We start from the raw sequence: 26722 nt of genomic DNA, 5'->3' as shown, positions 1-26722 counted from the left end.
TGAACTGCTGAGTCCTGAACAGACAGCTGACTGTTCTGACCCAGAGCTGCATACACCACACCATTTACCCTGTGTTGCTCTGTTTAGTTCTTGGGATGAAGTAACCGTGTTGTAATCCTAGAAAGGCTCTAAGATTTTGCTCCTTAGTGTCTCAAGTATGTCAGTCAGAATCAACCAAATAGTAAAATGACATCAAATCCCATCAGGCTTTAGTTCTACTTCACATCCTGTTTCTGTTTCTATTTTTCTCTCTGTGCTCACAAGAACCTCACAGCACAAAGGCCGTATGAATGCAGCGATGACATCATCCAGATGGGTTTTAATGAGCCAAATGTAATATGCACTGCCAGCAGCAGCAGCCATTAACTAAGAGTTGTTACACAATTTAAAAAAGGAGCCAAAATATTAGAGTAAAGCGTATCAACAGGGGATATAGAAAGGAGGACACGTTTTACTAGATCTCATTCAGAGCATTTATTCAGAGATGACACAGAAAATATCACTAAGCCACAAACTGGAGAATGACTGGAATTTTTAATCTGAGTTTAAAAAAAAATCAATCTGGACTTTTCATTAGCGCATGATATTTTAAAAAAAAGTTGTGTGACAGTTCATCTTTAGAATTACACTTAGAACAGAAAGTGTAATTCTGACAAAAAATGCCTCTGCTTCATTCACTCTCTTAACAACTACATTTTTAGCCAGTCGCTTATTTATTTATTTGTTTATTATTTTTCAATTATGGCTTTGTGCAATGCTGTGCATTTTAACACAAAAAAGAAAAAAAGAAAATGTAAAAAAAAAATTCACATTTGGGTCCATCTTCATCCCAAAGCTGCTGGGATTTGGTCCAGAAACAGTTTTCTGACAGCCATTTTTAATCCTTTGATTAAAAGCTTATCTCATAAAAACAGGCATCCAAGCCAGACACTGACTGCCTCCAGCACAACACAATAAATAGATAAATACATGCAGAAACGGGGATATCTGTGAACTGGATGTAATGGGTCTTTGTTTATTTTTACTGTTATTTCAACTTTATGTTATCTTTTTGTAGAAGCTACATCTGGTCTGATCTGCTTAGCTGTGCCACATCGGCTGAGTTACTGCCAATAACTTCACCTTCTCCTATAGATGATGCTGTTGACCCTGTCTTTCAGAGGTTGACCTTGTCTGTCTTCTACAAAAAGCAACCAAAGGAGCTACTGCCTAAACAAACTCTGTTATTGTTGTTAAAACCTGTCTCTCTCATGGACAAAGCTGTGATCAGAGCTTTTGTCACATAGCCTCTAAAGGCTTTAAAAGCTTATCTGTAAAATATTTTCCTCTCCTTGATGAAGCCACTAAAGGAGCTACTACTGCCATTACCTTTTTACTTTTCTTTAACATGAAAAGCACACCTGGATCAGCTCATCTGTTTCTTTCTTAGTGTATCTGTTCTGTCTTCTCAAACCCCCAGTCAACTGTGGCAGACAGCCGTTCACACTGTTAAGTAAGAGATTTTTCCAAATATGCACAAAACTTTGTCGATATAAACCCCCCACCCCGCAATTTCGCAATTGCAATGTTTTTATTGAATAAGAAACGCAATTGAAATCACACGTGAATAAGTTTGTTGACGCGATAAGTCATTAAAAACATGCAGCCAACTTCTTCCTGTCAGCATGGTGGGCTGCCAGGCCTATAACACACAGGGGGAAACCCTGCACCTGTTCATTAATCAGCTCGTCTGCTTAAATATCTCCATATGCCAGCTCTCAGTCATATCTAGTTACTGCCACCAGCTGGTTTCGTTATGAGTTTTTATTTTGGATTTGGACTTTTTTTCGTTTGGACTGCCGTTGTCTTCTTCATGGTTTGCACCAGTGGCAACATCTGGATCTGGTTGTGACGTGTGATGCGGAAAAACTGTTTCTCTTGCAGTTTTGCGAAACACACTAATTTCAATACAGCTAGAGCAGAAGGTTTTTTTCAAAAAATGTATTTGTTTTTTTCCCCAAAATTGGCATGTTTCCACTAAGCAAATTTTTTTTCCAAATGTTAAATGGAAATGCGGCTGTATTTCTACTAACCATAAAATTGTGCAATTTGACAATTTAGAAATAAGTCTGATTAATAAAAACACACCGATTTTGAAAAAAAACTTGTTTTTGGGAAGTTTTGATGTTAGGGTGAGGCGTTTGTTCTTTTTGGTTGTATCACAATTGGCTTAACTGTCAAAACTGCAATCGAAACACTTTTTTTGCGTCACACAAGTCACATGATCAACAACCGGATTTTGCCACTGGCGCAAACAACAAAGACCACAGTAAGTGGTTAGATGATGACGACGCTACATGTTTGTTAATGAGTTATCACGTGAACAAACTTATTCATGTGTGATTTTAACTGAGTTTTTTACTTAATGGACACACCATAATTGCTAAATTGTGGTTTTTCTGACGAATGGAAACACAGTGAGTGACTCGAAGCAATCCACTGGATTTCTTTAGATTGAAAACTTTTTAGACTAATTTGAATAATAAAACTGAATTGGACTGCATTGTTTGATAATTAGAATGAATTGAAACGCATAATTGAATTTAGTCGACTTTTTTGTGAGATGATATGTTTATATTGGTGCTAAACTGACTTAAAGCCAAACTGAATTTGGTCTGTTGTTCTCCACAGTCGTCAACCTTTGGTCACATTGAGGAAATGCTGTCATATTCATAGACATGAGTTCAGCTTCCTATTCCAGTTTGCTCGGTCCAGCCGAGTCACAGGTCCCTCCTGAGATGTATCCTCTTGTCTCTGATGTGCTGGAGGATGTAGTGCCCCCTCTGCTCCACCAGCCGGACCAGAGGCCTGAGAGCCGTGTATCCGCCACGGCTTTCCCAGAACTCCTTGTCTGCATAGAGGGAGCGCAGTAGCAGATGTTCCAGGCAGCCAGAGCGGAGCACGGACACAGCTTTCTCTGGAAACCTGAGCAGAGACGACAGACGACATGAAAGCGCTTCACCTGCTGCAGCTCCATGGTAGGGCTAATGCGGCTTCCTCACAACGAAGAGTTTCTATTCGTGTCCAATTACTTTTAGGTTTCCACTAAGAAGTTATCATTCATTTTGTTGTGTTTATCGGTAAGAAATATAAATATATTTGAGACCATTTAATAACTTGTTTATCGAGTTTTTGAGTAGAGGACAATAGAACTACCAAAGCATGACTTATTCTTTAGAACTATAAACCGACAGACCATTAATTATATATAAACTTTAAACTTATAGAACCTCCCAGTAAATCCTGGGACCGTTTTACATCACTACTTATTCTGTCTATTAAACTTATCACTGTTGCTAATTGTATAAAAACCTTTTAGAAAAAAAGCTTAACAGGAGGTGATGATACTTTACGGTATTAAAATTATAATACAAAAGAAGATGAATTCAATCTTACATCTGTAAAAAACAGAAAAGGTCGTGTGTTTTTTTTCAGGGATAATTTTTGATGTTAGGTCCCACCTGGGTCCTTTACACACAAAAATACTCTTAAAATTGCCAAAACAATATTATGATCAACATATATCTTTCTTTCTTTTCTTTTTTTAGGAATGCCAATCTTCAGTTTTCCTGAAACTGAAGATTAAAAGCCAAGTTTTCCTGAAATAAATTAGCTCCTCTGCTATTTTGAAAAATAACCACCTGCAGGGTCTCTCTCAGAAAACTTGCTAAGCCCGGTGGTCAGGGCGCCGAGGCGGTTCGCTGTGTTTTTGTATTAAAAGATGTTAAGTAGACAGGAAATATAAAAATATTCCTGGGTAATTATATGTTAAGGGAAAACATCGCCAGTGAAACACTATTTAAACCCACGACTAGTCTTAAGAAACAACAAATCAAAAAATACAATTAAAATGAATATTAATTATTTGCACTTCTGTTTAATTCATATTAAGTCAGCAGCTCCATAAGGCTCCATGGCTTCAGGGGCCCATAAATGCTAATATTTTATCAAAGACCACAGATACATAAATGCAACATTTGTTTATTGAGATGATCAATGCTGTTAAATGGGATTTAATGGTTTCAGCATACATTAATTAAAAGCTTTTAAATTGTTTAACATTTATAGGTATCATTTTAAGGATCTGGCAAGTTTTCTTTGTACTTTGTAAAAGTTCAAAGAACAATATTCATTTTGTTTTGTTACCATAGCAACAATCTGATGCTATGAGTTTGATCTTTGAGTTTGAGCTCTGTTTGTTCACAAATACAAATTAGTAAACTGCAATTATAACTTCTTGCTTTTTAGGTTGGTCATTTAAACTACTCCCCCTCTCCCAGATTTCACAAAATCTATTAAGCTGTTAGAGGTGCTGATGGTTTTTAGCAACAAAAGGGGCCCCCAAGTCAAATTCTCCTCGAGGCCTCATACAGCCTTGGACCGGCCCTGCATGATGAGTTGAACTCGCTGCGCTGTGCAGAGATGCGCAAGAAAGGGGAAATTTAATTAAATGCCCCTAATGTGGCTTTAGTAGCTCTTCCATTTCGTGTCTGTCTGTTGAGTTTTTAACAAGGGGATACAGAAACAATTTTGGTTGGTGCAGTTTATAGGACGACTTTCTCAGATCTCCGTGCAGCCGCGCACATTAACTCTGTCTGACTAAGTGGACAAAGCATTGATATGGTTTGATGCATCGTGCAACCGGAAAAGTAATATAACAATAATAATATAAAACCTGCGTGATGCGTGACTGCGAGGCGAGCGGCGAAAGCTCCTCACTGGGCTGAACCTGCATGATGAGGTTAGCGCTGGTTCTTTAATCACTAACTCACCGGCCAACCGGGAACACATACATATCAGCGCAGACAGAGCCCGGCGCTGGGCAGCGTGTTGAGATGGAAAAGCCGCACAAATTTCTTTGTCTACAAATATAAATCATTCTCACCGCTCGCTCAAAGCACCTCTGAAAGCGCGACTACAAGTTATTCTTGCGGTTCACATAGAGCTGCGCAACCAGAGCTATCGCGGTGGGGTTTAAACTCTTACCTTGATCAAAAACTCTGGAAAGAAACAGAATTCCTCACAGGGGCTTGATGCAACGAGAGGCGCCAGCGGTGTGATTGGTCCGGCTTTAAATGCATAAGAAATAAACCTATCTTCTATAAACATAACTTTTATGAATCAATCTGTTCCACCAGTGAAACACTCAGAGCAACAGAGACCTTGCAATCCGGCTTAAAAAAAAAGAAGAAAAAAAAAGCGATTTAATTTTTTTATTTTTATTTTCCTAAAAACATAAACAAGAAAGGCTTAGCCTGGCAGTGTGGCCAGTAAAGCATGGCGGGCAGGGGGAAACCCTGCACCTGTTCATTAATCAACTCGTCTGCTTAAATATCTCCATATGCCAGCTCTCAGTCATATCCAGTTACCAGCTGGTTTCCTTATGAGTTTTTATTTTGGATTTGGACTTTTTTGTTTTAATCTGCTTCTACACTTCATGACACCAGCATGCCAGTTTATGTTAGAACTAAAAAAAAAAAAAAACAGTCTGGTTTTGAATCATTTGTAAAAGACTTTAAAATAGCTGAGCAACTCTCTACAGTGGGACATCTGATGGTGTTGATTTTAGCAGTGGTGACTGGAAAGGTTGTTAGATGTTTTACGTGCTTCCTCCTGTTTTGTAATGTAGATGTGGGCAAGTGTGTGTGTGTGTGTGTTCTGTTTGTTCAGCAGTCACACTGTTCACTCACTCATCAATGCCCTCAAGCAGCCTGAAGTTGAGGTTGCTGCTGGATTGCTTTGGTCTGCCAGCATTGTCTATGAACACGAGTCTGGAAGGATCCGTCTTCCTCACCTGAGCAAACAGACGCACAGGTAAACAGATGACAATGTTCACGGTGCTATTATTTATGTATCATCCTTTATTTCACCAGAAAAATCCAACTGAGATTAAAAATCTCTTTTAGAAACGAATCCTGGAGATATTAAATATCGCTTTGATGGCAAAAGAAGATGAATTTAGAAGTCTACCAATGAATCTACTGGATCAGCATCTACGACAGATATTTTATTTTCAGATATTTAGTTTGCAGCTAAATATTTTAGTCTGTAAATGATCACATTTAATGTGTAGTGGACAGTCTGGATGTGTTTTACTTCCACTTATTCACCAGGACAAAAACCATGTCATGCATTAAAGTGGCCTGGATCAAAAACGGTGTCATTAAGATTATTGTACCATTATTACATAATGAAAAAAAATGTAAATGAACTAATTATCAACTTGTTCAGTAATGATAATAATCATTCTATTACATTAAAACAGCAGAGATGAACAGCATGCTACAGCGTAATCAAAACACCATGTAGGGAAAACGAACGAAGGAAACTGGTTCAATCCATTTCAGCGTATTAGATTTCAACATTCCCATTATTATCATAACAACGACATGGCAACAGCATGAAAAAGAAAAATTTCTGGACTTATACAGCTGTTTGAAACAGCGGTTTCCGTAAGACTCAGATTTTAAAACTGCACTAGTGACGTATAATTGCTTTGCTCACCAGGATGTGAACCAGCTGCAGCTCCTTGCTGTTGCCACACTTAACATTCAGACGGTTCTCCACACAGAGTTCTGCTGGATCGGGTGTAAACCCACAGCAGTTCCTGTCCAGACGGTCGTTTACCTGGAAAAAAAAAAAAAAAGGAGCACAAGAAATATGTAAAATAAAAATAAAATTTAAAAAAATACAGGCAATGTGAAAATTTCATTTTTATCACATATGGTCAGAAAATAGGGATCTGTCTGATCTGCAGCACATGGTTCACCTCAGCTTGAATGAACAGGAATCACTAGTCTGACTGATGTTACCACACAAATGACTCAGAACATCAAACATCTGGGCTTTACTGACACTAAACGTTACTGCTCTTAAAAGAGTGTGCTACTCAAGCCCTAATAATTCAAACTAGTGAATTTTTTTATTCGTTTTGGGGGGGAAACATCTGCAGAATGGATTCCAATGAAGATAATTGTAATAATTATGCCACACCAGAAGGTGGCAGTAGTGACATCAAAACAAGAAGATCCTGAACGTGGGGAAAACGTTGCCAAGCCAACAAAATTTTCATTCTTTACTATTTTAAAAGTCCATTGCTAAATATAGGATAGTTTGTTTTCTTTGCCAGGCTATGGGATAATTATTTTCTTGCCGTTCCTGGAAACAAACTCCAGCTGACCCTGTGGCTGTTGTCGGCTCCCCGTATCGCAGCTCTCCTCATGTTCTGCTAGCAGATACTCCTGCAGGTCAATCTGCCATAAGCTGCTGGGTTTTGTTCTCCAGACCCATGTGAGTCTCCTGTGTGACCTTGGTGGTCACTGGTTATTTGCAACATTCAAGAATACCTACCTATAAAACGACATTCATAAGGAGGGCTTGTGGTTCTGGTTGCCTGGTTCACATGCATCATTTTGCTTCAGCAAGGCTCAATTTGCAGAAGCTGCTGCTGCACAAAGTAAGAGATATTGAACACCAGACTTACCTGCCGAACCTACCTGTCCACCTCTCAACCTGCTCTGTCACCATCAACTAATCAGAATACTCCCCTGACACTCAGTTCCTCCACTAATCACTCTGATATTCTCAATGTTTTAGTCTGAACATTGTCACATTTACCACTAAGTCTCACCTCACCAGCGGCGTTTTGGAGGATTTTCACTGCCTTTTGTGAATCCCTGATGGTAAAGGATTACAGTAGCTCAGCCTAGAAGGAACAAATTCATGGACTAGTTTTTCAGCATCGCCCCCAGACAGGATATTTATGAATTTGGCAATATGGAAAGAAGGAAAATTTAGGTCCTAAATTAATGTAGGTTTTAAGTAATAAACAACATATACTTTAAGTTTTAGGACTTACTACCAAGAGCTCTCGTTCAATCTAATTTGAACCTGATTTCTGGGAAGCTGCTGTCCATGGTTCTGAACAACATTCAAATATCCATGTTAGGATCTGCGGCTTTGGCAGTTCCTCTGGTTTCCTTCTAGGTGGCGTTCGAGAGCTCGCTGGCGTATTCACACACCCTCTCCACAGGTGTGTTTCGGCACACCTGTGGATCATCAGCGGGAGCATATTAGGAGCGGGTTCCCAGAACTTCGTCGCCAGAGTGTTGTCGTCTTTGTGGTACATCTGGTCCTGAGATCTCTAGAACGATATCCAGTCTGTTTCGCACGCTTACCTGTCCTGTACCTTTTTGTGATTCCTAAGCTCCTGTTGTCTGGACACTACATGCGAAGTACGGGATTTGCAGTTCCATCCGCTGAGCTCCCTGACGAGTTACGCCCACCTACCAGCTGTTCGATCACACTGATCCGCTCCTGATCAGACGCTCCTGCATTACACGCCAATTGTCTTCGTAAATAAATCTTTAATCTGATCACCTGAGAGTGTCTTTGCATGTGGGTTCGGAGAGTTCAAAACAACATGACAATCCAAAGATGCTGCAGTGGAAAAGTCTCACAATAATATAATTTATGCTTTATTTACTAATAATCAACAATGTTAACATTTTATTTTACGATAACTTGATTTTATATTTTTCAACATTTTAAGCTTTTTATTGTAATTTTTTGTATGTTGTTTGGATGCAATGGTGCATTTAATGACAGAATGTCATTCTAGGAATTAGAACTAGGAATTAGTTATTACTCTATTTTTGGTGCTTCTGCAACAAGTTGGATTGGGGCCCTGTTGGACCCATCAGATCCACAGACGTAGGGCGGTTTCTAATGCCAATCAATCAATCAATCAATGAAATTTATTTATGAATCCTTTATCCTTTCATACTAAAAGCAGCTCAAAGTGAAGTACAGATCAATAAAAACAAACCCACCAAATTTCTCACCATGGAGCTACCAGATCAAGTTGAGAGAACATCAGCATGTACAACAAAAAAACAGGAAATGTTGTATTATACCATAGTCATAGTGCTGATGCATCCTCTAATTACAATAACTGAAGGTCAGAAAGCATTGGAGAAGAGCAGGTTGGGCCCCAGAGAACTCACATGGCAAGAACCTGATGAGGAGTGGAGGAAACTGACAGACATCTTATCTGCTGGGGACGTAAAAGAACCATGAGAACCAGATGGGAACAATCAGCAAAATGCAGAGCAGCTGAGGCACTGAGGGAAAATGACCATTAACATAGAAGATTAACTCAAAAATCTGCAGAAGAGAAAACATAGGGCAAAGACTACAGAGTAAGGGTGTTTTCACGCCTGATAGTCTGGTGGACTTGGTTCAATTGGAGGCCAAATGTGCAACATGTGTTACATTTCCAGCTGCTGTGGTTCACTTTAACTCTGCACAACACCAAACAAAGCAAAACCTTTGAAAAACCTGTTCCCCTCCTCGCCTGTGGTGGCGCTGCACCAAGAACCACTGAGGGATACAACATGAAAATCTCTGAAGACACTGAGCACAACTTCCTTCTTCACGAAATGCAAACAGAAATGGAGTGGTGTCAGATTTTAGCGGTTGTATTATTTCTCTTTTGTCTTTGTCATTTCTTCTGCTAGTAGACCTGCATGTTTGTTTTGGTCGTATTTACCCAGAATGCCATGCGCTAGAGTCCATTTTCTGCTTTTGAAGAGGTCTCTGGTCTGCTTGGAACCAGAATTCCCTTCAGCGAAACCCAGACCCATTCACACCTTCCCAAACCTTCTGGTGTTTGCTGCTCTGCTCCTGAAGCCACAGGACGTGTCGAGGCAGCAGGTAGGAACAAGTGTTCAGCTCAATCTGAGGCTATTAGAGGTTGGCCATGTTACAGGGATTGACTACTGGCAGCAAGAGGGAGAATCTGCCTCATGAGTTATTCATATTCAGTCTCACACACACACACACACACCCCCACACACCCACACACCCTCCATCTCAGAACAAAGCAGCTCTAAATTACCGCTGCAGGCTGTGAAATCAGAAGCTCCATCCTGTTTCAGACATGTGAGAGCGAGCAGAGCAATACTTTCAAAACACACTGAGACAGAAAATCATTTACTGTACATGCAAGGAACAGGGGCAGCAACAAAATAGATTCTCAGTGTGTGATGACGTCCAATAACTGCACTGAATCTCCACAATAAAACGTCTTTGTAGATCTTTTTTTTTTTGTCTTTAGGTTGGAAACCATGGGAATTTTTAATTAAAATTTTTTTACATCATTTTTTCATACATTTCAACATTCCAGAGAAGAAAATGTGTTTATTCTTTCTTTTTTCACAATGTTTAATTTTTTTTGTTTTTATTATATAACCCAAAAATAAAAATAAAAATGATATCATTTTTGGTTCTTCAAAAATGATATCAATATTACTTTGTTTGATATGTATGTTTTGTAAAAGGTCGTCCTGCGACAGACTGGCGACCTGTCCAGGGTGTAACCCGTCTCTCACCCAAAACATTTGCTGGACATAGGCACCAGCCTCCCCTCCTGATCCCATAAGGGACAAGGATGTACAGAAAATGGATGGATGGATGTAAAAGGTCGTGCCACATTTGTGGCTTTGAAAGAGTTTCATTTAGCTGGACTGAGGATAAAAATTACTTTTTGGATTTTGAAAGAGCTCAGGTTTCTGTTCTAACTGGATAAATTAGCATGTAAATATTTACTTTATGATCTTTCTGCGTCTATGGGACACAGGAAGCTTATTTACCTTCTCAGCTGCCTTCTACTCGCTTTTTTCTGCCTTTCATTCTTCATGCACATCACTCTAGTGAGATACAGGCTAAAACAAAACTGAAAAGAAAACATTGAAAACACAATATTAATATATTCCTTAAATACTATTCACATGCTAGATGCTGAATTACCAAGAACCACACACATTTTCTTCTTCACCTCTTAATGTCTATTCTAGTACACAAAGGATTAGCACAGCTTCAGGATTTGTTAAGTATTCAGTTTCCTTTTCAGGCTCTTATTTGTGTCTGTGTGCTTGTATTACTGCTGTCCTGGGAATTTTGATGTTCAGACTGAAAAACACAAATAAATACATAAATATGTTACTGTGAGGGAATAGAAGCTACAGAAGTTACTATGCGAGTAAAGCTTATCCCCTAAAGTGACAGAAGCTTAAAGGAAGTTTACACACAGCACTGGGAAAAAACAAACTGTGAGACGGAGACAGCATTAGTGCGCGCGTACACACACACAACTCATGTTTTAGCATAATCACATTAATGTTAATCGTCAGCAGCGTTGTCATGACATTTTATCTTTAGGTGAATTATATGTCATACACATGAATGTATGAACTGTATATATACTGTACATTGAACATAAATACAATTGTGTTTGTGTTCAACTCATTCCTCCATTTCAAAACCTGCAACATGTTCCAATAAAATATGGGAGCTAATTGGTTCTCAATGCAACGACAGTGAGTTCAAAGGAGACGACGTAACAGCGTGCAACACTTACGCTTCATTTTGACCCATATTTTCTACTGAAGGAGAACTACTGTACATGCACACTAGATCAAGCCAGCCACACTGACTTTTATGAGGAGTCTGGTTATATATTGTTGTGTTAAAAATATATGGTCTTCCCTGGAAACATGGAGAAGCAGAAAATAATTGGTTGATTGATTCAGGCCAAAGGAGAGAGAGAGCAAAACTTTCAGCAGAAACCAGTAAGGTTGGACAGATCTCCTTTATCCGGTGGAGCTTTCAGGCTCTGTCTGTCCTGGAACATTACAAAATAATGTAACCATCTCTGTTTTATAGGTTGTATGTGGTACAGATGTGGAAAAAAAACCCCTGACATTACAGTGCCCACTAAAAATATTCATCCCCTCAGATTGTTTGTTTTAGGCTTTTGTTGTTTTTACAAATCAAACTTGGTACCCTAAAAGTGGGAAATTATATGAAATCAACTTTTTTGAGTGTTGCATCATGTTAGAAAAGCTATTTCCTTTCTTTGATTCATTGCATTCATGCATCCATGCATTCATGCATCTCAAACATGCATGAGAATGAATGAATGAGATGCATTCACCATTGGGGTTTGCCACCAGTGGCAACCACTGGGGGGTAAAAAGCATCGATAACAAACCTACTCTGAATTTTATTTAGGACTATCTGAGTAAAGGGGGCTGTAAGTAACTGTGTGCCACATTTTTGGGACTTTTATTAGTCAAAAAGTTTAAAAGCACCATAGCACTTCTATCTCTCATCATAACGAGGCATTACTTTGTGACTGCCATAGAAACTCCCAATAAAATACATGAAGGTCAAAAGCTGCAGCAGGATCGAATGTGTACACGGAGAACAGGTTTGAATACTTCTTCATAACGGGTCAAAAGAAGAAAACGGAAGCATCTTACCTGTAATAAGAAGTCAAACAGAGCCAGTCTTCCCCACTCTGCATGCAGAACCCCCACACATGGCTCTGAGCTCAGGCCTGTTTGGTTCCCACACCGGGCCCGCAGCAGCTTCTGGTACTGGACCCAGCTGAGAGGCACTGAGTTCTGGTCGCTGTCCTTATCATCCAGATGCTGAATGTCCGGGTTCCACCAAACCGCCGGCCTCGGCTCACCGTCAGTGAATCTGTAGGGCAGAATGGGTTCGCGGAAGGTTCTGAGAACTGCCGGCAGACTTCTGTTGAGTCCGAGGACTCTGTCCAGGTGGAAAGCAAACACCTCAAACCAGTCGTCAGGGCGTTTGACCAGGGAGCAAAGCCCCCGCTGGCAGCGGCCGCTGTGCCCGGCTCCATGCTGCTGTGAATCCCTCAGCGCTGGGATGTTCTGTGACAGATAATCACATTCAGATTTTACAGTTTAGATTTTTTTTTAGTTTTCATTGAGATTTAAAGCAAATACATCCACAGTCTGGAAAAAAAGAAAGTACACCCTTCAGTACTTAATGAAATGATCTGGTCAGAAACACAGAACAGATTCCACATATTAAAGAAAACACAAACAAAACTGGAATCATTGTTTAGCACCAAACACTTCCTGCTTACATCTATGATAGGAAAGAGAATTTTGCTTCCCGTTGGGTTTTTTCTTTGTTATTTGTTTTTTTTGAAGCATCTGCTGCTTGGTTGTCAATTAGCCAATCACCATTTGTCCTTCCTGTCATAAATAGCCAATTACAGCCAGTGTTGTTACCAGGCTAAGCCCCCTTCACCTCACTCTGCAGTATTTGCGTCTCTTTCAGTAGTTTCTCATTAGTTTATAATGGTTAAACTTTTTGGGTCTCCTCCTGTGTCTTCATCTGGACCGGAGCTGGAATGTGAGCGAGTTTATTAAACAGCTGTTTGCTGCTCTACAGCATGCAGGACTGAGCTTACACAGTGCCAGGATGGGAAGAGATCAGCATGACCTTACAGAAGCTGCCAATCATTTCAGGACAGCTGAAAAAGACCAAACACTTCAGATCCATCAGTCAAAAGTGAGAAAATGGCAATGGTCCAGTCAAAGCCCAAGCCCAAACCTGACTAAATTGTTGTAGCAGGATCTTCAGCGAGCTGCATAAAAACTATGGCTGAAACTAATGCGTTCATGTCAATGAATTAATGACGTAGATTTTAACTATTTCAAAAATATAACACAATTAATCGATTTATTAATTTTTCATGTAAAAGTCCCAAGCTGGAACTTTTGTATTTGGGTGTTTCTGGTACGCCCATAAATCTGTTGCATGAGCAACATCCTCAAACAAAAGTAATGGAGGACGAAGCCGCTCCTCTTGGTCCACTGTTTGTTAATTCTTCCTTCAAAAAACGATCTGATGGGACACAAACCGAATACTGTTGTGTTCAAGTTGTGCTAAATGGAGTTAGCCTATCATTGAAGCCATTCAAGCCTAAAATAGAATCTCCATGCTAAACATGTAGCAGCAGCACAGATGTTCCCAACGCTAACGTCAGCGTAAAGTGTCGACATTTCTAAAGAAGTTCCATGAATGATCAGGAGTTCCTGAAACACTGGAAACCTAAATGGATAGAATAAAACTTTGCTCCACTCTGATGGTTTAATAACCTAATATTAACAGATTAAAAACAACAAATGTCTTGTTGTTGCTGAGCTCATATGTTTATTTATTCAATAATTTAGCAGCACAAAGGCATGGAGCAACATACCTGGTGACTTGCAGGCAGACCTAGCGCCACTTGGAGGACTTGTCCATGAGCCGGCACCCTGCTCTTACTGACAACTTCCCCACCAGCCAGGAGCTCCATCTTCTCTATGTCGTCCCTGCTGAGCCAGTGCACATGCTGCCAGTCTCCACCCACCCTGATCTTCCTTTGGTCAGCGTCTGAAAAGTCCAACTCTGTGAGGCCCTGACACCAGTCCCTGTCACCCTGGTGAGCGGTGGCTTCGACTTCCTCTCTGTCATCCAGTGACAAATGACGATCCTCTCTCAGATCACTAGAGGGCATTTCCTCCTTACCCACACTGGCAGGTTTCCCAGAGTGCTTTGGAGCTTTTCCGTGTCTTTCCAAAGCTGTGTGACGTTGGTTTTGCTTCTGCCTGGTCTGGCTGTCAGTCGTCTGTCTGACTGCGACCTGATGTTTGTGTCTGTGAGCAGCTCTTTGGACACTTTTTATGGTGTCTGCCGCGGAAGACTTGTGGTCTGCTGTGGAAACATTTCCTTTGAGATGAGTGTGTGTGTGTAGAGTGTGCTTCACCACTGCAGTGTGTCTGCTCGGCTTAGTTCTGCGCTGAGGCTCCATGTTGTTGCCTGTAAAGTCAGAAAGCTGAGAGTGAGCAAATACATCCGCCATGTCTTGGCTGCTTTGCTTCTTGTTATGAAAGTCAGGATGAGTCCTGACTTTAACAGCCCCTGCAGACTTCGCTACAGGCTTTAGTAGTGCTGAGTGTGTGGACATCTCCTTCCCAGAGCTACGTCTCCAGGTCCTGCTGTGGATGTGAGGAGCAGGCTGCTGGACGCCGCTGAGCGCTGCGGGCTCCACTGCCCTGGGTTTCAACTTCCCCGCTGCGCTCAGAGCTTTGGATGGCCGCCGGTTGACATCAGCGGGCGGCACAGGGAGGGGCAAAGTGACCGCCATCACAAAGATCATGAGGAAGAGGAGGAAGAGAGGAGAAAGGAGAACAATCCATCTTGGGCCACAGCAGAGTTTTGACCACACTCTCCAGTTCTGAGAAAATCAAAAATACACAAAAGGAAAGAAGACTGCAAGTTAGAGAACAGCAGAGGCATAATTATACTGGACTAGGATCATAAATCCTGTAGTTAGCAATTTTCTCTAAACAGAAAACAGTGTTTATGCATCTGGAAGGTTCCCTCAGCTCAACTTCTGGTTGCAGGACCACAGTGTGTGTGTGTGTGTGTGTGTGTGTGTGGGGGGGGGTATTCTCCTGTCTGCAGGAAAAGATGCATTTCAAGTTTGAGACAATATGTAGCAGCTGGAGATCACTATGATATTTAACCAAAGCAGTAAGCAGACATCAGAGTTGCAGCCATGTGTGTGTGTTTGTGTGCTGCGAGCAGCAGAATAGGAAGCCACTGCTTCTAGTATTGACAGGAAAAATGGACCGCCCTTCTGAGACCAGCATGAATGTGCCAGGCCTATAATTCAGAACTGCCTTTCCTTTCCCAAACATTTGGTTCTGCAGGTGGTTTCATCCGACACGCTGACGCTGTCGGTGAAGGAAGATGACAAGCAGCAACGGAGCAAAAACAGGCTGCAGGAGATCAAGGATTTGCATTGAAAGAACTTAAGGTATTTCCACACCGGTGGTCCAGTCCGGTAGACTCGGTTCTATTGAGGACCAGGATTGCAACATTTGTTTCATTTTCAGCTGCTGGGGTCACTGCACTGCATCAAATGAACCCAACCCTTTGAAAAACCTGTTCCCCTTTTCACCTGTGGTGGCGCTGCAACAAGAACCACTGAAGGAAATGACATGAAAATCTCTGAAGAAGACACTGAGATAAACTTCCTTTTTCATGAGATGTAAACAGAAAGGTGGAGAGATAAAGACTTTTAACTGATCGACAAAACGTCACAAATCAAGATGATTTTTATTGCCTTAGATTGCAGACATTCCCACAAAACTTCAGCATCTCTGGCTTTAATCCCAGCTGGAAAATAACTTAATTTCATTTGGATAGTTATGCAAACAGACCAACACAATATGTAGCATACCTATGAAGTGCAAGAGAAAATAAGCAATCTGTAAGAGCGAACAGAGTCGATTGACATCCATTGTCAAAACGCGGTCAGATTCCCAGTTGGATTTAGATCTGGAATTTAACTTCCACTTTTTATTCATTTACTCCTTTGTGTTGGTTTGTCAAACACAGATGAGAAAGAATTCAGTGGGTATTTCTGCAGGCACCGTAAATCAGCCATCTTCGTTCAGAGGCAGGAATGTTTCAGGGCCTCGGGAAATCTTTCCAACCTTCCAGCTGTTAACCACATTCCCAGATTCTCACCAGGCTTTGGGACTTTAGTGAAAGGATCCCATTATTCTTCACCTGGAATGTAAAGGAAAAAACAGGCTCTATGTGCAGCAGCAGTGTCTCCTATGATACACACACTTATGGCCCCATAGACCCACAAAGGCATGTGTGTCTAATAGACAAAGGAATCTGTCTTTCCATAGGATAATATAATGTTTGAGCTCATGTGGAATGTTCATTTGTAGCAGACTTTTGCAGCCATTTTTTGTTGCCCTGTATTATTATGAATGTCTGGCTGCATTCCTTCACTGTCAGCCTGCTGATGACCTGAGGAGAAAACCGCCAGGGAGTAGTTTTAATCTTAAAATGTTTATTATGACATAATTCATTCCTACAATCTTGACTTAAAAGCAGTGAGGCAGCTCCTCCCATAATATAAAAAACAATCTTATTTGCTTTTATTTTCAATAGGTTAGATTAATGTTATGTTATCCATGCAGGTTTCTGTAAAAACAGTAAGTCGTCCCCCCACCCCCCATTTGTTTTTGCTGGATTAAACGTTACCTCTGTGTTTGTGCCTCTTTGTTGTTCTTGTTCTGACTGCAGTTCAGCACCAGCAGCTTCCACCCACCTGCTGCTCTCACATATCTGAATATTTGGATTGGAACCACACTTCTCATCTTCCTCCAACCACCATATCTGCTCTGACAAGCTGCAACCTCCAAGCCCTTTTCTTTTCATTTTCTTGTTATCTTTTTCTTCCTTTTTTTTTTTGCTCTGAATGACTGCAGGGATAGTATGCAGCAATATGTTGAGACATGCAGCAGGTGCTGCAGCCAGCCAGCCAGCCAGCCAGCCAATCAGCTCGCCTCAGGAGAGGATGGAGCAGAGGGAGGACAGGGAACCGAGACAGTTGGAAGAAGGAAAACTCAGTTTGCAGATAATGATACGTTCAGTGAGACAATTCAGAGAGAAGCAGAGAAATTAGGTTGCTGCACTGAGTGATCATGTTGACTAAAAGACAGTGATGATCTTTCTCACATACCTTGACTTTATCACAACCCAGTGATAAAGTCGGCATAAAACTTTAACCCTAAAGTTTTATGCCGATATTTTATGGTTCTATTGTGATAACCATAAAATGGTGATGAGAACTATTCATTACTTTTTTAGGGTATCTGTATGGCTGACACCACATAAAACATAGATGCTGCTCTTGAAAAACGTTCCCCTTTGTAATGAGCTTCTTAATGACACCAGTCACTAATCTACAGTAAGTGGATTCAATCATATTTTCAACTTTATTGATATTTATTGATACTATCATTGAAAAAAATGGACAACAACAGTTTTAGGTGGGTTTAAACAGCATTGATTAGAATTTATCACAATAGATCGTAATTGTTATAAGACATTTCTCACTATAAATGATAAACAATATAATAAATGCCCACCACAAAACAGTTTTGACAACAACGCTTGAACATGTACAGTATGCCTAATGTTTACATTATCATAACTTTTCCTCTGTCCTACGAGAACTAGCTGAATTCTCTGGGAATTTTCCTGAACCTCAAACAGGAAGGGATCCACTGTATTCATGAACTGCTAAGTTCATCCTGTATTTCTGCTACACCAGGAATAAAGTCCAGAAAAAATGCAATGTAAATGAATATACTCATACCTTTAAGAGACAGAAAACGACCTTGTGTAGTTTCCTTTGTAAGTACAAACACAGAGGTGTTCTGCCTGTGTAGTGAAATGTGAGGGGTCCACGGCCCTGTTCTGCTGTCAGCAGCGTTCTGCTGCAGAATCTAATGACAGCTCACGTCACGTCACACAGGTGGGTTATGCTTTGTGTTTTATTTAGGTACAAGACACACTTGATGTTTTAAACAGCATAAATTATAGTGAAAAGTTTATTTATTTCACAAATATCACACCAATAATCCTCCCACTAAGACCCGGCGACTCAAACCAACTGGCCTGGTTTGATACCGACCTGTAAATACCAAGACCACCATTACACTCCACTTTCTACTAGCTGTATCATGTGATCTGGATGAACCTGCATCGTGATTCGCCCATATGGAGGAGGCGGGGTTTCAGAAAGTGCCTGAAGATGACTGAACAACAGCAAGCAGTTTTCTGTCTACAGGAGCTCCATTGGGACAAAGTAGTTTTTTGTCTGAAAATACTAAGCTATATATATATTTACCAACATATTATTATTTGTATATGTATTTTTTTTCCTAACTGCATCAGTAACGCTTCCATAGATATTTATAGTCACACTTACATTTTTTTCAGTATTTTTTACTTTGGTAGCCAGGCAACAACATTTAGTTGGCAAATTTACTGTTGTGTCTTTGTGCAAAGACAATAAATTATGTGTAAGTCTAAATTCAATTCAGAAAACAAACAAAATAATTTATGGTCTAAAATGTAGATTTAGTAAATGGATCAAGCTCCAGCTCCAGAGGCAGAAAATCATTTCACCAATTTCTGATTGGACCAATCAGATATGTGTGTCTGTGTAGTTTGAACATCTGCATACTTGTGATGTGAGGGCCACTAATCAGTCACCCTCAAGGAGTCTGGGAGAACATATGCCAGTTGCCCTGGAAACACCACTCTAGCAGACATGAAGGCAGCGCTTCTCGCCAATACTAAGACTCCTGATGGGACTGTAAGGAACTAAAAACACATCACAGTCCCTCACAACAGAGATGTCTCTTTAAAGATGGCTTCCTTAACTGCTGAAAATGCAAGTTAAACTCACTCCAATATAAATGAAGAGAACAGAGTTAACAGATGGAAAATGTTCATCTAACATCCACATAACTAAGTCTGCTCATTCCATTTATGCCTTAAAAGCTTTTGGTGACTTTTAACAACAATAAACTGAGTTTCTGTAGCAGATTTAAAAGATAAACATTCTATTTATGTGTCTGTGTGTGTGTACGGGCCTGAGCGAGTGTGTGTTATCAGTAAACAGCAGCACAGTAATTTAATGTGTCTACCTGCACTGAGGTTATGTAGATAATCACAGTTTGTTCAGACACCAATAACCTGAGATGTCACTCAAAAGTAGATTTATAGAAGCAATTCTCTGCACAGAAACTAGAAAATTGTACACTTTGGAAGTTTCCCTGATTTACAATTTGTCCATTGAAGCTTTTTTCCAGTTTGAGTATTTTAGTTTAAGCACTTCGGATTCCAAGTTGATGAGTTTACATCACACAAAAATCGTTGAAAATTTATTTTTTATTTAGAACTTTATAGGCCAACAGCCCCTCTGAGTGTATAACACATTACAAATATTGTAAGACATTTGCTGTTGGATATACTTAAACAAAAAAAAAGTTCCAATATGTGAACAACTATCTAGCAGAATTTCATAAAAATGTAAATTATACAACACATTTTAGCACCATATCTCCATGATAACACCATATTATTACAGTGCTTCATTCGTATGCTCTTAATAAATTTTTACTAAATCATAGAAATAAAGTGTAACATGTTTCATTTTAAAAGTAAATGAAACGGTTAAGGAAAATCTCACAAACATACAGTCAAATAAAGTACTCTTAGCTTCCTTCCATATTCTGTTTGTATGTTAATTTGCTCAACACGCAAGAAAAAATCAGCATTGATGTTACTGATACATATAATGTTGTTTATGAAGGTTAAGCCATGACCAGAGGGAGCTTCTTTGTACCATTTAGGCCAGAATGGGAAACCTCAGTCTGTTAAGCTGCAGTGGTTTATTCTGCTGACATGTAAGATATGTTTAAGAAGTGTTCTCCTCCTCCTCATTCTTCTGCAGCCTTTATACTTAAAACAAAAAGGATTTGTTATTTGGTGACAGATCAAAATCAATAATTGTTCAAATTAATTTCAGCGTTACTTTCAAACCAATCAAAGCAAATAATGCAAAAGTTTAATATCTAAGATTTTTGTGTTAATCATAATGACAAATTTCGTGTTCCTTGTCCTTTTCGCTCTGTCATTTGATTGAGAACTCAGACATTAACTCATTTTATTTACCTTGGATTGACGATTGTTGCCATGTAGTACAGTTATTCTTTTCTGAGTCACAGAATTGTCTCTTCACAGCTGTTGCTAAAGCTCCCTTCAAGGTTTTGGTGCCTCCTCATCTGTCCAGTGGAGTCACAACAGGAATCATGTCAGAGGCCAAAGCTTCAGCGGCGCTAAGTTGCAGCTTTAATTCCTCAATCAGAGCTAATGATCCTGTAGGCTTTTCCATGATTGTCCACTGATGAGCAGTGAGGTCGTCTGGCAGCTCATATTCAGACCCAAACGTTCCCAAAACCTGCTTCTGTTCATGGAGAATGAAATGCACATCTTGCTGGAGCCTTCTGATGGGGCTGGTTGAGCTGCAGTGAACATCTTCAAAGCAGGAGTGTGCAAAAGTGGAATGTTTAAGATGCCCATCTATTCTACATCCGACAGAAACAACTTCCGCTACATTTCCCTGACCCAGAAGTCCCTCGCTAGCAGCTAGCTGGAGGGTATAAACTTAGGGAGGTTAGTGTCACTCAGCACTTTGATCGTGTTTTTGTCATTGTCCCTGCAACTTTTAGGAATATTCCACAAACAAAGCATATCCCCAAATATGCCTGGAATGGCATTGCTGTTATCATTGCCATACCAGGTGTAACCACATTAGCAATTTGGTTTGTGTACCACACTAGCAATTTCCTAGTGTAAGAAACCCCAAAGTTGCTTTGCTTGTAACAAGTCCAAGAGATGAACAGATTCTGGTCTAAAATGTGCAAATTGATCTCAGAACAATAACCAGATACCTTGTGAAAATGCTGTTGAAGCAGGTAAGACAAAGTCATTGTCCTCTGTATGTTTGAGACCACTGGTCTGAAGACATCAGTCTGCAAGTTAAAGTCAACCAGACAAAGTTTTGGCAGGAGGAATGGACCAGAACTCAAGAAAACTACTGAGAGAGGCTCGTAGAAGGAAACCAAAAACATTTGACCCAAGTCTTCAAGGGTTTCTATGTAACTCCAAATTATTAGCAGTCTATTTGCTGATTTTTTCATCAAGTACATCTAAAATATTCAAAGGAAAACTCAGCTTAGATATGGCAGAATGCTACTTGACTTAGTATTGGCTGACGTTTGCCAATCAGCCAATGAAGGAGTACTCTGATTGGCTGTACCCCAAAGAGTGGAGATATGAAAGACAGTTAACTTCAGCGGTAATGCCAAGACAGTTTTCACTGCACATCAATGCATATTAAGGTATATTTGGTGTTTGAAGTATTAAAATAATCAGCTACAAGCATTTTTAGAAGAGGTCTCAAGTATTATTGAATTTCTGTTACTTACTCTTTATCTGATCTTTAGTGATGGTCTGATGCTGCTGTGAATACTGGGACTCCAGAGTAATAATCTAAATTTCTACTGAGTTAATTGTGCAGCAAGGCAACACTTTTTTCTAAGTACTGCCTTGCAGAATTTTTTCCAAAGACATCAGGTCTTCTTCCTCTATTGAAACACAAAGCAGACGCCTAATACTGTGAAAGTATTCAAGGACACATTCTGAATACATTCAAAAAGGTTACAACAAAATCCAAAAACTCCAAATATGACTCATTGAATCTAGCCATAGCACTACAATTAACACCATATTGTATTTTCTTTCCAATTTGCTTTTTACTAAATTAGTTTCAGTTAATTAAATGCCAATTTAAAATAATTTTGTGTTTTACTTTGCCCACAGCAATTCCTTATACGTCCTATCCAGCTTCGAAACTCGTCTCCACATTCTCTCAGCACTTCAAACACATTGCTGTCTGACTAACAGATGGGAATATTTTCAGTTTTAAAAAGCTCTGAAAAGTGTGTTCTTTGATTGTGTTTTCTGTGTTTAGATGAGAGGCCCAGACAGCAGATGATAGGCCTGAATGTAATTATTCTTTGGCACAAGAATCCTTCTCTCCTTTTGCCTGCGACTGGATTGCATACGTGGTCAAATCTGTTTTCCAGTTCACATTCCATTCTCCTGAGAGGAAGGTGCAGCATGAAAATGAATGTTTGCAGAAGGAAGCAACAGTCAAAAGATAACAAAGGCTGACATTACAAAGTAAGTGCAGCATTCAAAAGAAATAAACTATATTTAGTCTGTTTTCTCTCTACGGCCAACAGAAGAAAAAAAATCACCTCATTTTTTTGTGCTCATTTGCCAGTTGTGGCAGCAAAAACATTTACATCGAGGAGGTGCTTTTTGGTTCAAACATTAGTGCCACATGTCAGAATAAAATGCTGCCCATAGATTTGCCTGGTTTTATTCAGTTTAGTATTCTCATTGGATGAATGAATCTACTGACAGACAGATTCAGAGGACCAGTCTGCGAGGTCTCTGTATTTACACATTCAGAAGACATATTGTTATCCACAAAAACAAAATGATTTTTTGTATGAATTTTAGCAAAGCAATGCTGTTCTGTTTGGAGTGGGATTCTCCCCAAACATAGGATATACAAATAGAAAAAAACAAAAACATAATGTGGTTATATTTAGAACTAATGAAGAAATCAACATAAATTCATGGAAAGTAAGTGACAGAAGCTGTGTTTTCATTACAAATTGGACTGGTGACCTGTCCAGGGTGACTCCGCCTCTCGTCCACTGACAGTTGGAGATAGGCACCAAGATAAGGGTGCAGGAGGATGGATGGATGGATGGATGGATGGATGGATGGATGGATGGATGCAGCAATTAGAACACGTTAAATTCAATGGCGCCTAGCAGACCACAGGCTGTAATTATTGTAAAGCACTTTGGACCGCTAAGGTTGTTGAAAATATGATATTTAAAAAACTTTGACTTGGCTTGGCAGGTTAATTCTCTGCTAATTCCAGCACAATGACTAGTAAATGAATGACTAACAACAGGCAGCTTCGTGACTCATTATTAGCAAGCCCCATTGGTTTAACCCCATGTCCTGTAACTGTCAAATGTAAACATTTTCCACCCCAAGTTTTATTTTATTTATTTATTTCTGCTTTATAAGTTTTGCTCTTTTTCCAGAGTGATGAACAAACACGTCTACATTTACACTGTTCTACCCTCTGTTGACTCTGGAGATATGAGACTGACAGCTCTTGGACACAGGCTCTGAAGGGGTGGAGAAACAGCCAGACACCATAAAGGAAGCAGCTATTAGTGCTGAAGTTTCTCACCACAACCCTATAAAAGACAGACTATAAACACTGCTGGATTTCCAGCTTCTTACTAATCAAACTGTTTATTTTCTTCTAACAATGCAATCTGTAATTTCTGTCTCTGCTGCCCTGCTCTTAATCCTGTTTTACCAACCAGTGTCTGTTGACAAGGCAAAAACTGATCCTTCTGCATAGACACACACTAAACCATGAGGAGTTCTGCATCACATTCATTATAAATGTGTCAGAATAGTATTCTCAAAAATAATCAGTATTTTGATTTAACCCATGCAAACTGAAATATTTGTAAGATTTGCATTCAAACAAAGAAAATCTGATAAACCATTTTCAGACACACACACACACACACACACACACAGACACACCCCTTCCCTCCCTCCCAACTCCTTTGCAGTGACTCACCTGAACAATCATGGCCGACAATGAAAGCAGTGAATATTGGAAAATTTAGACTCCTATAAAATGGGACCATAACAGGAAAACTGTTTGTCTTTCGTCAGAGGTATGCTAACTAGCCTTAGCATTCACAGCAGAACTAGCTGTAGCTATCTCGTATTATACTGTCATATTATAGTGATAATTCTGAGAAATACGTAAAAAAACATTTTTGTTTTATAAAAGTTATGTACTGGAGCTTTACTAATGCTAAATGCTAAACTAATGACATTTTTTTGGAAATCCCATTAGCTATTATTATCATCGCTTTAGTTCTTATGTCATCTCATTCTTTAATTTTTTTATTGAAGCAGAAGCAGTCTTAGGCACTAGACTTTACATCATAAACCATATTGTGATTATTATTGAAAGCTTTCAGTACAGAAAAAATATATTGCGATGATAGTTTTGTTATTCTATTGGCTATGCTTTCCATTCACTGTGCTTCTTAAGACAGTCTAATAAAACATGACATGATATGAGCAAGTACATCCAAGTGCATATTGTTTTGTGAAACTATAAATTAAGCACAACAAGTAAGGACGTTTGTGTTTGGTTAATAATATGTCCTCACACAGCGCCTCCTCATGGTGGCCACCGGTTCGCAAGCAAACTCCAGTTTTTAATTGTGTGACCAAAGAGAGAACAAACGTAATGACTGATTGCAGAATCTCCCCTTCAAAAGCTTTACTGTCCCAGTGAGAGAGAGACCACCCCACAGCATCACACTGACTCTACCAAACGGTACTTGACATTGGCAGGGAGGATGCGGCATGGTTTTCATGTCATTGGAGCAATGACATGCTATGCTGCTGTATGAGATTTATTGTCATTTCTTTATTTTGGCTAAATCCTTTGTCTATTTGCTGATTTGATTCATTTTTTGAAAGTGTGTGAGCAAAAAAATTCACAGAAATTTTGTGCAGCCTCAACATCAGTTTAAACATTAGTTTCTGTTGCTATTTAGATGTTTCCCATATAAAGAAGACCCATTCCCCCCATTTAAATCCTAGTTGATCTTCTGTGCAGCTACATCTGCTCTGACAGCCGAGCGCTAGCCTGACTCTAGCCTGTGTGTGACTAGAGGCTTGGTCCCATCTGGGAGACAGAGATGGCCACTGCTACAAACAAACCACACCTGTTAGTTTCAGGAGTTATGGAGGTGTGTGTCGACGTGAGATGAGTGTAGCTGCCCACTAATTTACTGTGTCTTTCACTGACAGACAACAACACGATCCCCAGCCGTCCCTGGTGTCCAACCAGAGCTCTGGCAGGAGACAGAAAAAAAAAAGATTCCAAACAAGTGGCAAAAAAAAAGATTTGAAAAAATTTGGAGTCTTCCACTCTGGTCTGAGAGGTTTCTTTTTTTCTACTCGGTTATGGGTTTTTTGTTACCACAACAACAAAACCAAAATGGGGAAAATAGAGAAGAACAGTCTGAGAGTTTCCCCTCTTGGTTTCCATGTGGCACTTGTAACATTCAGCGCCGGCTCTGCTCTGCATATGGAACCAATTTGAAATGTGAAACTCGAGAGACTCCTTAAAATGTGGATGAAACTTTATTTAGGTGTGCAAACCCAACTCTATTCAAAACTTAACTCTTTGCAAACAACTTTGCAGAATGAAAGTGTCACACAGTGACTATCATCACCTTCCTATAATAAGTCTAAGTCTTTTTTTTTTTTTTTGCCAAAAGATGATTTAGGAAATAAAAAAAATAAATACTTTTGGCAAAATAAAATGACTGAGGCAATTATATTAGGAAGGAGATTACATCACACATTGTTATTGTAACTTTTAAAATGATAGATTTGTAATACAATACAATTTGAAATATCACTTGGAAATTCCTAATTATGAATTTCCAAGTCATAACAGAGTTTGAATAGATGAGACAGAGAAGGAGTAACTTTGTTCTGAACCTAAACTCAAATCATTAAATCAGTAGGAAAGGTTCTGATAGAGGCTGACTCTAAATAAAGAGTCTTACCATGTTTGCTGTCCCTGATCGGAAGCATTCCTTTCCGGAAGAGAGCTGACTTATCCCGGACCCATCCCAGGAGCTGAAGGGTATCCCCGGATCTCCGTGAAGCGGCCGGCCGCTGATCCTCTGAGGATGAAACAGAGCAGCGGCTCTTCCAGCAGGAAACGGCGGGATAATCACAGCAGCTGGTCTTCTGCTGTCTGCTAGCAGAGAGCGTCATGCAGCCACAGGTTGCAGACAGGAGCCGTGGCTCTCGGCTCCCTGGGGATCATCGCGCTGAAAAGCGTCTTCGGAGCCGGATTTGAGAGTAAAAGGCAGAGTGTGTGTGTGAGGAGGAGCGCGGCTTGGAGTGAAATCTGATCACACTCTGCCCCTCTCTCTGCCTCCTGAAGCTTCTCCCAGTCCACAGCAGCAGCGCTGCAGCCAGCAGGTGAGCAGTAGGAGACAAATTCAACCAGTCAGAGCCTTTCTGCTTCTGACGGTGATGATTAATGACAGCAGTGAAAACTAACAGAACATCATCAAACTAACATCATCTCCTCTGCGTCGGTCTCTGTTATTAGTTTGCTGAGTAAACTTTCTAAATGTTCCTTAAGTTAAAGTTCAGCTGCGTGGTTCTGGTTCCAAAAAAGGAAGAAAATAAGAAAAAAAACCCTTACGTTTCT

The 26722-nt window shown here is 40.0% G+C and overlaps 1 protein-coding gene across 1 annotated transcript; it reads right to left on the bottom strand.

Annotated features, from left to right (window-relative positions):
* Positions 1-459: 459 nt before the first annotated feature.
* gask1a (golgi associated kinase 1A) lies at positions 460-26271 on the bottom strand. The gene is made up of 7 exons (XM_032558314.1): positions 26203-26271; positions 26064-26172; positions 14123-15142; positions 12363-12782; positions 6544-6666; positions 5730-5833; positions 460-2964 (listed from the first exon to the last, which is right to left on the bottom strand). The coding sequence occupies exons 2-7, from the start codon at positions 26064-26066 to the stop codon at positions 2760-2762; spliced, it is 1875 nt and encodes a 624-aa protein (XP_032414205.1). The 5' UTR covers positions 26067-26172; positions 26203-26271; the 3' UTR covers positions 460-2759.
* Positions 26272-26722: the final 451 nt, after the last annotated feature.

The sequence above is a fragment of the Xiphophorus hellerii genome, chromosome 3 (assembly GCF_003331165.1).
Source record: "Xiphophorus hellerii strain 12219 chromosome 3, Xiphophorus_hellerii-4.1, whole genome shotgun sequence".
NCBI lineage: Eukaryota > Metazoa > Chordata > Actinopteri > Cyprinodontiformes > Poeciliidae > Xiphophorus > Xiphophorus hellerii.
This window is presented reverse-complemented; position numbering and strand designations above follow the sequence as displayed.